Here is a 13,488-nt window from a genome sequence, read left to right as displayed (position 1 = left end):
AGATGCTTATTTAATATTTTATCGACAAAATATAAATTTTTCTTTTTTTTTGCATAATCTTTAAATTTTGAAAAAAAAATAGTTATAATACGCTGGTCTAATTAGTAAAGTACAAAGAAAGGTTATTTACCAGCAATTTTATTGCTGGAATCGAATTATAAGATCCTATATATTATTAATATAGGTATGCAAAGTCCGCATATAGTGTGCTACTTTTTTTATAAACAAAATGGCGCCGACAAATCGTATTTTTTTCAATTATTGCTCTATAACTCCGAAGATTTTAACTTTACACCAAAAACACTCAAATAAAAATTCACCCCAATTTAATTCTGCACAGAGTCATGTTTTTCTTGATTTGCTCCGACGAAAATTTTCCTCGGAAAATGTGGGTTTTCCCAACAAAATTTCGAATTTTCAAATAAATTTTTTGGGCCAGTAATTATTTATGAATAATTATATAGCTTGGTGAAATAAAAGCTTTTTTGTTATAGATTATAAATTCAGAAGCCGGTGAAAATGAGACGAATATTTTCGCAACAATACAATTGTTAATTAACAATTTACAGTCGCAATAACAACCAAAATAATCATGAGACATTGATCAAACTTAGAGAGATTATAAAGGTGTGATGCCTATTTAATATTTTGTCGACAAAATATAAATTTTTCATTTTTTTGCATAATCTTTAAATGTTTAAAAAAAATTGTTATAAACAAATTAACATTTCTCAGAAATTGTTTATTATATTCTAATTTAAAAAAATACTTAAAATGCGTATTTCATAGGTCTTGAAAATGAATGCTTTAAAAAAATTTTCCAACCATTTGCGAAAAAGTTATGAAACAGCAAAGTAAATATACCAAATCTCCGTTGTTTATAATTTGTTTTAATTGTTTCAAAGCTTAAAAGTTAGTCTATGGTACAACCTAATTACTCACAAAGAATGTCGAAAATTAGTGCAATGGTTATATTTTAATCAAAGATTAAAAATACTTTTTTTTGTAATTTTTAGCGCAAACGTAGGCCTGATACAGAGTCGGAGCTAAAATGATCACTCGAAGCGACTGACACGCAGCATGCATTATTTATTAAAAGTGTACATCACGCGGCCGGCCGTCGCTCCGAGTGAAAATTTTAGCTACAGTACTGTTTTACTCTACTTTCGCGCGTGTAAATTACAAAAAAATATATTTATAATCTTTAATTAAAATATAACTATTAACCTGATAATCGATATTTTTTTGTAAATAATTAGCTTGTACTTTAAACTCACTTCTACGCTTTGAAAGAATTAAAACAAATTATAAACACAGTAGTAATCGTATGTTTATTTTGCTGTTTCATAACTTTTTTACAAATGGTTGCAAAAAAGTTTTAAAGCATTTATTTTAAAGATATTTAAAATGCGCATTTTAGCTATTTTTTAAAATTATAATATAATAAAAACTTTCTGAGAAACGTTAATTTGTTTATAACTATTTTTTTTTAAAACATTTAAAGATTATGCAAAAAAATAAAAAATTCATATTTTGTCGACAAAATATTAAATATGCATCTCATCTTTATAAGATTTCAAAGCTTGATCAGTGTATCATAATTATTTTGGTTATTATTGCGACCGTAAATTATTAATTAACAATTGAATTGTTGCTAAAATATTCGTTTAATTTTCATCAGCTTCTGTAACTATAAGCTAAACCAAAAAGGCTTTTAAGTCACCAAATTATTTAATTATTGGTAGATAATTACTTATCTAAAACTTTATTTGAAAATTAAAGATTTTGTTGGGAAAACCCGCATTTTCCGAAGAAAATTTTCATCGGAGCAGATCGGGAGAAACGAGTCTCAGAACTCAGAAACGAGAAACGAGTATGCAGAATTTAATCACGGTGAATTTTTATTTTGGTGTTTTTGTTGTAAAGTTAAAATCTTCGGAGTTATAGAGCAATAATTGAAAAAAACACGATTTTCGTGCGCCATTTTGGTTATAAAAAAAGTAGCACACTATCTGAGGACTTTGCATACCTATATTATTAATATATAGGATCTTATAATTCGATTACAACAATAAAATTGCTGGTAAATAACTTTTCCCAAAAATGGCCTATTCTCCGATAATCAGCCCAGACTACAAGTGTATGTATATAGGGTGAGGCAGATAACTGGCCTATTAGAAATATCTCGAGAACTAAAGGCAACAGAATCATGAAAATTGGAATAAAGGGGTTTTGAAGGATGATCTATTAAATGAAAATATTTTATCTCTGCAACTTCCGTTTATACCGAAAGTTGCTTATAACTTCGTTTTTTTAAATGGGACACCCTGTATATTTTTACATTTTTGGATTCTCTTCGATGTCTTCTTTCTTAAAATATAAGGTTTTGTAATATTATACAGGGTATTTTAAAAGATAATTACGTTTTTTTATTAATTCCGTAGCAACATTCACACCATGTAGAATTGTAGTAGCTTGACATCTAAAACTCTACTTACGTTCAAATAATTTTTAATATACTCTAATATTGTTAAGAATCATTAGTATAGCTAAATTTTTAATTTTAGTATACAGGGTTGGTCGAAACTCGGAATGAGTATTTTCTGAGTTTTCTTAAATGGAACACCCTGTATTTTTGTATTGTAGTAAAATGATATTTTATAGTACTTTTTTATTTCTTAAGCATTCACTATACCTAACTGCTTTAATTTGTGAGTTATTGGTGATTCAAGCTAAACATTAATTGCAACAAAAAATACGTAAAATTTTATTTGGTTGGCCGTGAAAATACTCAATCCCAAATAATTTTTCAGAAATAAATACATATTAATCCAGACTGGTCCTTAAAATTACCAATAATGGTTTAGCTATCGAAACACCTACTTAGTTAAGACTGTTAGTGCGATTAACAATTAAGCACAAATTAAAGCAGTTAGGTATAGGGAATGCTTAAGAAATAAAAAAGTACCATAAAATATCATTTCATTACAATACTAAAATACAGGGTGTTCCATTTAAGAAAACTCAGAAAATACTCATTCCGAGTTTCGACCAACCCTGTATACTAAAATTAAAAATTTAGCTATACTAATGATTCTTAACAATAGTAGAAAATATTAAAAATCATTTGAACGTAAGTAGAGTTTTAGATGTCAAACTTCTACAATTCTACAGGGTGTTAATTTTGCTACGAAATTAAAAAAGAAACGTAATTATCTTTTAAAATGTACATGTATACACCGTTCTTAGGCATCAACGCCCTTCGGTAGGGATCTATGGAGGAGTATCACCAAGCCGGAAGCCCTTATCCCTTCCCGTACCGCTCCTCCATAGGCCGATCAGACGCCAGTTTATTCCAGACCAAGCCGTAGACTCTATTGAGTTTTATACTACGGCGTTGGCCTTTTATAAATTTCATGACCTAGCTGAGGCTCGAACCAGCGACCGCAAATCGCAAATCCACTAAACTTGTCGATCGACTGAGCCCCAGCTAACTGGACCGTCAAGACCGACATCTTGATCTTTTAAAATACCCTGTATAATATTACAAAACCTCATATCTTAAGAAAGAAGATATCGAAGAGAATCCAAAAATGTAAAAATATACAGGGTGTTCCATTTAAAAAAGCTAAAGTTATAAGCAACTTCCGGTATAACCGGAAGTTGCAGAGAGATGAAAATATTTTCATTTAATAGATCATCCTTCAAAACCCCTTTATTCCAATTTTCATGATTCTGTTGCCTTTAGTTCTCGAGATATTTCTAATAGACCCTTTATTTGCCTCACCCTGTATACAGCGTGTCTAGTTAAGGTGGTTACATTATTATGGGAAACTTTTTTATTTTTAATTTTACGAGAAAAAGTAATTCTTCATAAAAAGTTCTGCAAGGTCTAAAACCGGTGATTAAACATCAGCTATCAAATTTTATCTATATTAGGTCTGGATCCAGCGTATGAAAAAAAATTTAATTAATAGCAAGCTGAAAATTTGTTAATAGCTTAAGGGTGTCTAGTCGGACAAACTTTGATATATGGGAACACTGGAACAGGGGAAGTTTTAATTGTTGAACAGGTTAAAAATTTGGAACGGTCACACCACGAAAACGGCACATTTATTTTGTCCGACAGAACAGACTAAAACTCTTCGAACAGAGGTTAAACTCTCATGCAAAAATCAGACTGCTATTTTTCACCAAATGGGCGTTTTAATGAGTGGAACATGTAGAATATGTCAAATGACAGGAATTATGACAGGTGATAAATAGCAGTCTGATTTTTGCATGAGAGTTTAATCTCTGTTCGAAAAATTTAAGTCTGTTCTGTCGAACAAAATAAATGTGCCGTTTTCGTGGTGTGACCGTTCCAAATTTTTAACCTGTTCCACAATTAAAACTGCCCCTGTTCCAGTGTTCCCATATATCAAAGTTTATCCGATTAGACACCCTTTAGCTATTAACAAATTTTCAGCTTGCTATTAATCAACTTTTTTTTCATACGCGGGATCCAGACCTATATTATACGAGATATAAGTATATGTCAAAAAATATGAATTTCGCGGAAGAGTAAAGTACCTTTATTTTTCACAATATTAAAAATTGTTATCAAGAAAAGTTGTTTAGAATTAAAAATTATATTAATGCAATTAAATTCTTCCAACTGAAAGAAAAAATTTGAAATTTTTTCACAAATTACGGATACCCAACATCATTTTCATTTATGATAACTCTTTTATTATTAATTTTACGAAGAAACGTTATTCTTCATAAAAAGCTCTGTGTGATCTAAATAATTAATCAAATTTTATCAATTTTATACGAGGTATGTAAAAAATATGAATGTCGTTCAAGAGTAAAGTACCTTTATGGTTCACAATATTTAAATTAGAAGGAATCAATTGCACTTAAGTTTTTAAAGTAGTTTTTAATTCTAAAATAACTTTTCATAATAAGTAGGTATTTTCTGTAATTACGAGTTTAAATGCGTAAATAAAAAAAGTTTTCGTTATCATAATGCTCGTATTTATAGCTTGTTATGCATGTATTTATTTACAATACCCCAACAAAATCATCATTTTTAATATCCTTTTCAATTTTAGAGATATTCAAAAATCTACTGGCATCAATAACATACTGGAGAAACACCTGAACAAAAACCTACTCCAAAATGAGTCCATGGAGTGTATTTGCCCTGATTCATTGTTTGAAACCGTGAACAGCAATATGAAATTCAGACCTTTACATGGTATTGGGAAACATTCCGCTAAGAATCTTTTACCCAGACGGTTGTTCATTGTTAGTGACTCGGTGGAAGTTATCAGCAGCATGGATGTTCCTCAATACACTTCTATTGATAAACCAGCTTATCAAGTAAGAATAGAAGAATCTAGTCGGAAAGGTAATATTTATGAGTTTTTTTTTTCAGTAATATTAACATATAAATAGTATACGGTATGCGGCAAAATAAACAGTACTGAAATTCGTATGCCTCCAATTTGTATGTGTCAGGCGCTGAAACATACTGAGTGGTTCCCAACCGTCGTTATAACGTATGTGAATGTCGTGATAATGTTAGGTGCTTCAGAATGGTTCTCAGTTTTGCAGAAAAATTTTTATGGTGGAGTATTATTTTTGGTAATACGGAAAAGGTCACGAAAACGGTCCAAGCTTAAAATCAACAATGGTTTCAGCACGACGGGACAACTTGTCAAACTGTCAGGGATTCTCTTCGAATACTGCTTGATCATTTTGGGAGTTGCTACTCACCAGAACTACTGCCACCAGGTGCGTATATATGGGGAATGCTGAAGGGGTCAGACAGATCCACCATCTGCCATTTCGGAATTACGTACTAGAATTAAAGATTTTTTCGTGTCAGAGGCAGTGGCGGATATAGAAATTTGCATTTGGAGGGAAAATTTGCCGTAAGAGGAAACTTCCAATGAAAAACCAATCAAAAGACAAAAAAAAGTTAAATTCATATTTCATAAAAGACATAAATAATAACTTGTAGGCATTTAGTTCCCTTAATTTTCCCAACTAGCGTGTTTATTGGGTTGAATTTGTCTTTCTGTGGTTTCGGTTTCATATCAGCTAATATATTTTTATATTTGAACAATTTTCTTTCTTTAATCTTGGATCTTGTTAGGGGGAAATTTCCTCATTTTCCCTCCATGTAGATCCGCCACTGGCCAGAGGTAATCTTTAACATCTGTTTTATCGGGAACGTGCGTCGTCGTGAATAATGTTTGCAAGCCTATATCATGTATACTAGATATATTATAAATAACCATAAACATTTGAATATTCATTTCAGTACTGTTTATTTTGCCGCATACTGTAGTATATTAAAGTATAAGCGGATATTTTCTTTAAAACACGCGCGATTGTAGCGCGAAATAGAGCAAGTGTTTTAAAGACCAGTTATCCACGAATACTTTATGCTATTTTTTTATTGGTGCACTTTGAAATCATGTATTAAGTGCGTTCGCAGAGCCCTGAGAACTTGTCCATGACAACTCCTAACCTCACCTAATATAAAAAATAATACCGTTAATAGATAAATATACAAGGTATATTTACCATTAATTAATATTAATAACTAATTATTAATATTAATGAATAGTAAATATACCTTGTATATTTATCTTTTAACGATATTATTTATATTATTATTTTAAAGTGCGCATGCGATTTTCTGACAATTTATCACTGACTAGTCGCCGACAGTCTCTGCGAACGCAACTATTATTACAACAAAAAATTGAAATAAGAGCTAATAATGTAAAATGGTTGAATTTGTGATGGATAAATAATGGATTTTGACAAGAGCTGTGACCTTGAAAATTTCACGCAAACTTGTTTACTAAATCGGCGTGACTCATAGCTCATGTCAAAATCCAATACCTATACATCAGTATACCTTTCGTTGTTATGGAAATGAGGAAAACAAAAATTAATTTGCAATCTGTCACATAAGATTCATTGTTATTACGGGTTTTATATTGCTTAAAAATGAGTTCCAACATTAATTATGTAAATAGTAAAGCAGAATCGCGGTTAATACGCAAAATCGGAAGCCGCCTATAAAAAAGAATAAAATAAGTTCATTAAATGGATGGAAGAGCAAAAGGTAACCGATACAGATGAACGAGTTGTGCTTGCTTACCTTCAGAAAATGTCGGAACAGTACAACCTCATTGGCTTCCGAGAATGTCGGTAGTATTATTTATTATAGTATTAGTTATTTGAACAGCATTTCCTCTGATTTAAAAAATCGAAGTATAAATATTTCAAACAATACCAACTGTACTTTTCACATTCATATTCACATTCATAATATTTTCAAATATTTGAATAAAGCTTTTGAAACGTTTGTTAGTAATATTTTATTCATATTTTATTTATTTGACGTTACAATGTATGCAATCCTGTCAGGTCAGATCAATATTTAAAACTGTTGATGTTGCTATGGTAACTATAAAACACGTGCGTTTTTGGAAGCTGAATTTATATAAAGACGCTGAGGCGTACTTTAACCTTCGGATGACCAAGGGGGTAAATTTGGACCCCAGCGTATATTCTCTTTAATAAATTCAAAAGTATTTTCAATTTTTAACTCATTATTTTTCATGACATTCCTGTCTGCTACAGTTAGTCATTATTATTATTTCCTGACGTATATTATTATAGTTTCTTAGTATTTTGTGTACATATAAGATATGGCCCGCAAATATCTCACTGAGGCTGAGTTACAGGAATTGTTACTGCTAGCGATTTTTATCAGAAAACGAGGTTGTATTGTTAGATGAAGATTTAAATGCTGAAAACATTCATTCCAGGTCATTTTTGACCTGGGGTCATTTTTTACCAGCGTTGATCATCCGTGTAACAAAAAAAGGTTGGTCATCGGAAGGTTAAATAAGCAAAATTGGGTACCAATAAAAAATATTTTTAATATGTTATCTTTTAAACACTTACCATGATGTTTACCGAAAAAACTTTTGATACCTATGTCTACATTGTATTTACTTAAATGCATCTATTCAGTTTTTTCTTTTTTTAACTCCTTTATTCTGCAATCTGGTAAATCAATAAGTGCTTTTCCCATTGGGTACACTGTCTTATAAAATTAGCTTAGCTAACATGTTGCACTGATTGCTGTTCAGTTAAACATATTAAAGTCGATGGTTAATTAACTAACTAAGTAATAAACAAAAGAATTAATCCAGGGTAATAAGGTTTTTTCCATGACACTTCAACAGAAAGGGTACTGAAGCGTTTTTTCGACAGGTAAGACCTATAAGAACAAATTGTAACTATTTCCTGTGTAGGATCTGGCGGCCATTTTTATTTATAAACAATTTAGTGTAAAAAACGGCCTTTTTTCCTTTTTTTTCAAGTTAGTGGAAAACAGTAAGACATACAGGGTGAGTCATGAGGAACTGTACCCCACATAACAATGATGTTCGTATCATGTTCTAAGCATATACTACCAACATTCGTCGGAGTATATTCTTTTTAGTACAAGCATAGCATGTACCTTAAAAAACATTCTAAATTTCATGTTCTTTGCATATACTTTAAAGTATATTCTCGTACCGAATATACTGAGTACATTCGTGCACGTAGTAACTCGGAATATTCGTAAAAGTTTATTCTTAGAATATACATTTATCGAATATTCTTAGCACATACTTATAAGTACATTCTTAACACATACTTATAAGTAGATACTTTTAAAATATCTTAAAAATAATATGTATGTATAGGAAGTATAATATTAGCCTTATATATTATCAACTTCGTTATATTTTAGAATAATTAATAAAATTCATGTATGTAGGTAGTATTGGACGAATTTCATTTCAAAATTGTTGTATGGTAAAAAAGTTTAAACATTAATTGTATTAACGTTTATTATTAAAAATTCGTTTTCATAATTGAAATAACTTTACCATTTCGAGTTTATCACGAGTATTTTTACATCGTTGGAATTTGAATTTAGGTACATTCAATTCAATACGGGAGGCTGTGATACGGGCCATTCCAGAACCAATAAAGCATGCCAAAGCCCACGACCCACAACCAAAGGCTTTGGTGTTGCCAACCATCGAGTAAGCTTTTTCCGTCAACCTTAAAAATTCCCACTTTTATCAAAAATTCCCTCCTGTTTACAAAATCTGAGAAGATATGTTTAATAATTTTCAAATATTTTGATTTTTTTTAATATTTAGTAATTTGACTGGAACAAAAATTCCCTTTTGAGTTAATTTTTCCCTTTATCACCTTTTATTTTAAAAATTCCCGCAAAAAGTGAAATTTCCCTCCGTTTGGCAACACTCACCGGTGCACTGTTGTTATTCCACTTCCACAATACATATCCCCCTAACCCCGTCTTGTCTTATTCTGACCATTTCTTACTTGAATGGATCAGGGTAGGAAACAACAAACAACAGTATTAAATCGAAAATATGTATCTATCTATGCAGTGTGGCAGTGTTAAGGATGAAGACGATTGATAATAAAAGTACTAGTAATAATATATTTTGGTAACTCAATATTATTTAATAAATACATACAGGGTGTCCCAAAAGTAGTGGAACGGTCGAATATTTCGCGAACTAAACATCGGATCGAAAAACTGAAAATACGTGTTCAATCATTTTCAAAAATCTATCCAATGACACTAAACACCAACCCCCACTACACCCCCTGGAGGTGGGGTGGAGGGTAACTTTAAAATCTCAAATGGAAACCCCTAATTTTTCTTGCAGATTTGGATTCGTTACGTAAAAGTAAGCAACTTTTATTCAAGACATTTTTTCGAACTGTGGATAGATGGCGCTATAATTGGGAAAAACGATTTATTCTGATACCATAGGTAAATTATAGAAACAGTCTAACATCTCGAGAAATACACTTCCAAATGAGAAAACAAAAAACAGGTTTTTAATACTTTTCGAAAACCTATCGAATAACACTAAACATGACCCTCCAACCCACCCCCTGGAGGTGGGGTGGGGGGTAACTTTAAAATCTTAAATAGCAACCCCCACTTTTATTACAGATTCGGATTTGTCATGAAAAATTAGCAACATTTATTCGAAACATTTTTTAGAATTGTTGATAGATGGCGCTTTAATTGGAAAAATACGATTTATTAGCGCCATCTATCAGCAATTTTAAAAAATGTTTCGAATTCCGGGGGGGGGGGGGGGTTCCACCCCGTCTCCAGGGGGTGGGTTGAAGGGTAATTTTTGGTGTTTATCGATAGGTTTTCGAAAAATATTAAAAACCTGTTTTTTGGTTTCTCATTTGGAAATGTATTTCTCGAGATGTTAGACCGTTTCTATAATTTACCTATGGTATCAGAATAAATCGTTTTTCCCAATTATAGCGCCATCTATCCACAGTTCGAAAAAATGTCTTGAATAAAAGTTGCTTACTTTTACGTAACGAATCCAAATCTGCAAGAAAAACTAGGGGTTTCCATTTGAGATTTTAAAGTTACCCCCCACCCCACCTCCAGGGGGTGTAGTGGGGGTTGGTGTTTAGTGTCATTGGATAGATTTTTGAAAATGATTGAACATGTATATTTCAGTTTTTCGATCCGATCTTTAGTTCGCGAAATATTCGAGCGTTCCACTACTTTTGGGACACCCTATATAAGTAAGTACATATAAGTATATAAATTTTAGTTACTCATTACATAGTTTAGTTTAGCTAAATATTATAATATAATAGTTTATATAGATAACTAAAATTTATAAATATGTACTTACTTTTTAAGTAATATTGCAGAATGTAGGTACTAACTACATTCACATTTGCCATTAAAATATGTAAATATAATAGGTATTTGGTAGAATTAGTAGAACCTAAGATGAGATTAGGTGATGCTGAAAACATACTTCTGAGCAATATAGCACTTGATAGCACTTTCTTAGAATATCCTTAAAAATATATTCTTCTAATACAAAGATCTGCAGTAGTACGTTCTAAGTATATAAATAGAAGCACGATATGAAGATGCTCGATAGTAGCACTTCCTTGGAATATTCTAAAAAGTACGTTGTTAGTATAAACTAAAAATATGTGCGCTAGTACGTTCTAAGTATATAAATAGAAGGTTTATAGCACGTCCTTGGAATGTTCTAAAAAGGATATTCTTAGTATATACTGAAAAGAAGTGCGGTAGTACATTCTAAGTATATGCATAGAACGTTTAAGTACTGTAATGTAGTATATACTCAGTATGTGCTATGCACATTCGCAATGGTAATTACGCATATTCTTAGTATATACTTTTTCTGAAAAGTATGTTCTATGAATCTACTAAGAACATGAAATTGTTATGTGGGACATACTCCTACCTCGTATAGAGGCCCCTATGGGGAATAACAAATGACCATTAAAAAATGTCTGCTCCCATTGTTTAATAATATACAGGGCGAGTTTCGCATTTTGACAGAAATTTATATTCGTCATAATTTTTGAAAGGTCAGATCGATGTGTCTCTTATTTTGGTCAATCGTTACATTATTACCATCTAGTCAACTGATTTATTCAAACTAGAAAAAAATCAGGTCCGGCTTTAAAAAACTAGTTCGTTTGGGTCTTACAAAAAATTTCACCCTGTATACGCCTGTATTAATTTTACAAATTAGACAAATAGGCAATTAAAATGACATATTTATTTTTTTCCCATACGATTACTTAATTTTTTATAAAAAAACCAAATTTGACTATGAATTAAAAATTTGGTAAAGTGAACCATAGATTTAAAAAAAATTAACTTTTATTACAAAAATTAATTTTTTTTTTAAGAAATATTTGATTTATGTTACCACCCAATCAACTGATTTATTCAAACTAGAAAAAAATCAGGTCCGGCCTTAAAAAATTAGTTCGTTTGGGTCTTACAAAAAAATTCACCCTGTATACGCTTTTTGAAAACTCTAATATGAATTTTACAAATTAGACAAATAGGCAATTAAAATGGTATATTTATTTTTCCCCACACGATTACTTAATTTTTTATTAAACAATAAAATTTTTCAAAATCACAATTTTACCATAAAAATAAAAAAAATTAAACAACGTTTTTCTTAAAATTAAAAGTTTCACCATTTTTTTTTCTATGACACATCTAGATCTTAGACTCCCCATAACACTTCTCTTTGGACTCTATAGTTTAACATATAGGTACGTGATCAAATAGATAAATTTTAAATTTTTTCACTTAATTTTTGCGATTTAATTTTGCAATTCACGAAGCTGCACCTTTTATTTTTAAAAATTCATAATTTTTACGAGAAGAAGAATGACAGTCTACAACAATTGTCATAGTCTTCACAATGGTAAGAGATATGTGCTGTAAAAATTTCAGAAAAATGTTTTTTTAAATGGAACGTTGTAGCTAGTTAAACCGTGATTTCATCTTTTTATTTTCATTTTTAGGTTAAAATTCTGATTTTGACAAATTTGATTTTTTAATAAAAAATTAAGTAATCTTGTGGGGAAAAAATAAATATGCCATTTTAATTGCCTATTTGTCTAATTTGTAAAATTCATACTATAGTTTTCAAAAAGCGTATACAGGGTGAAATTTTTTCCAAGACCCAAACGAACTAATTTTTTAAAGCCGGACCTGATTTTTTTCTAGTTTGAATAAATCAGTTGATTGGGTGGTAACATAAATCAAATATTTGTTAAAAAAAAATTAATTTTTGTAATAAAACTTAATTTTTTTAAATCTATGGTTTACTTTACCAAACTTTTAATTCATAGTCAAATTTGATTTTTTTATAAAAAATTAAGTAATCATGTGGGGAAAAAATAAATATTTTTTCATTTTAATTGTCATTGGCCATTTTAATTGCCGATTTGTCTAATTCGTAAAATTTATATTAGAGTTTTCAAAAAGCGTATACAGTGTGAAATTTTTTCTAAGACCCAAACGAACTAATTGTTTAAAGCCGTACCTGATTTTTTCTAGTTTGAATAAATCAGTTGATTAGGTGGTAATAGTGTAACGATTGGCCAAAATAAGAGACACATCGATCTGACCGTTCAAAAACTATGACGAATATAAATTTCTGTCAAAATGCGAAACTCGCCCTGTATATTATTAAACAAGGGGAGCAGACACTTTTTAATGGACATTTGTTATTCCCCATAGGAGCCTCTATACGAGGTAGGAGTATGTACAGTTCCTCATGACTCACCCTGTATGGTTTTCTTAGTAAAAACATCTTCTAGAGAATAGAAAAAGCTTTAAAATGGCTTATTTCAAAGTTTAATATATCTATTCATTTATTGTTAAGGGGATGGGTACGTAGTTTCGGCTCTAATGCTATTTAAATGGGATTCATTTTTTTCGAATCCTGAGAAAACTAATAAGTATTTTTGAAAAATTTAAACGCAGAATGAAAGATTACGTTCTTACCGAGGTCCGAAAATCCCTGAAAACTTCTGTAATGTTTATTT

At 30.6% G+C, this 13,488-nt stretch overlaps 1 protein-coding gene across 1 annotated transcript in view; it reads left to right on the top strand.

Annotated features, from left to right (window-relative positions):
- Positions 1-13,488, top strand: part of LOC126888066 (uncharacterized) — a 131,547-nt gene that overhangs the window by 37,924 nt on the left and 80,135 nt on the right. The window contains exon 2 of the mRNA XM_050656084.1: positions 5,097-5,395. Within this exon, the coding sequence (XP_050512041.1) occupies positions 5,097-5,395 (299 nt within the window). The remainder of the gene's footprint in view (positions 1-5,096; positions 5,396-13,488) is intronic.

Source organism: Diabrotica virgifera, chromosome 7, assembly GCF_917563875.1.
Source record: "Diabrotica virgifera virgifera chromosome 7, PGI_DIABVI_V3a".
Classification (NCBI taxonomy): domain Eukaryota; kingdom Metazoa; phylum Arthropoda; class Insecta; order Coleoptera; family Chrysomelidae; genus Diabrotica; species Diabrotica virgifera.
Note: the sequence above shows the minus strand (reverse complement) of the source record. Positions and strands in the feature narration are given on the sequence as shown.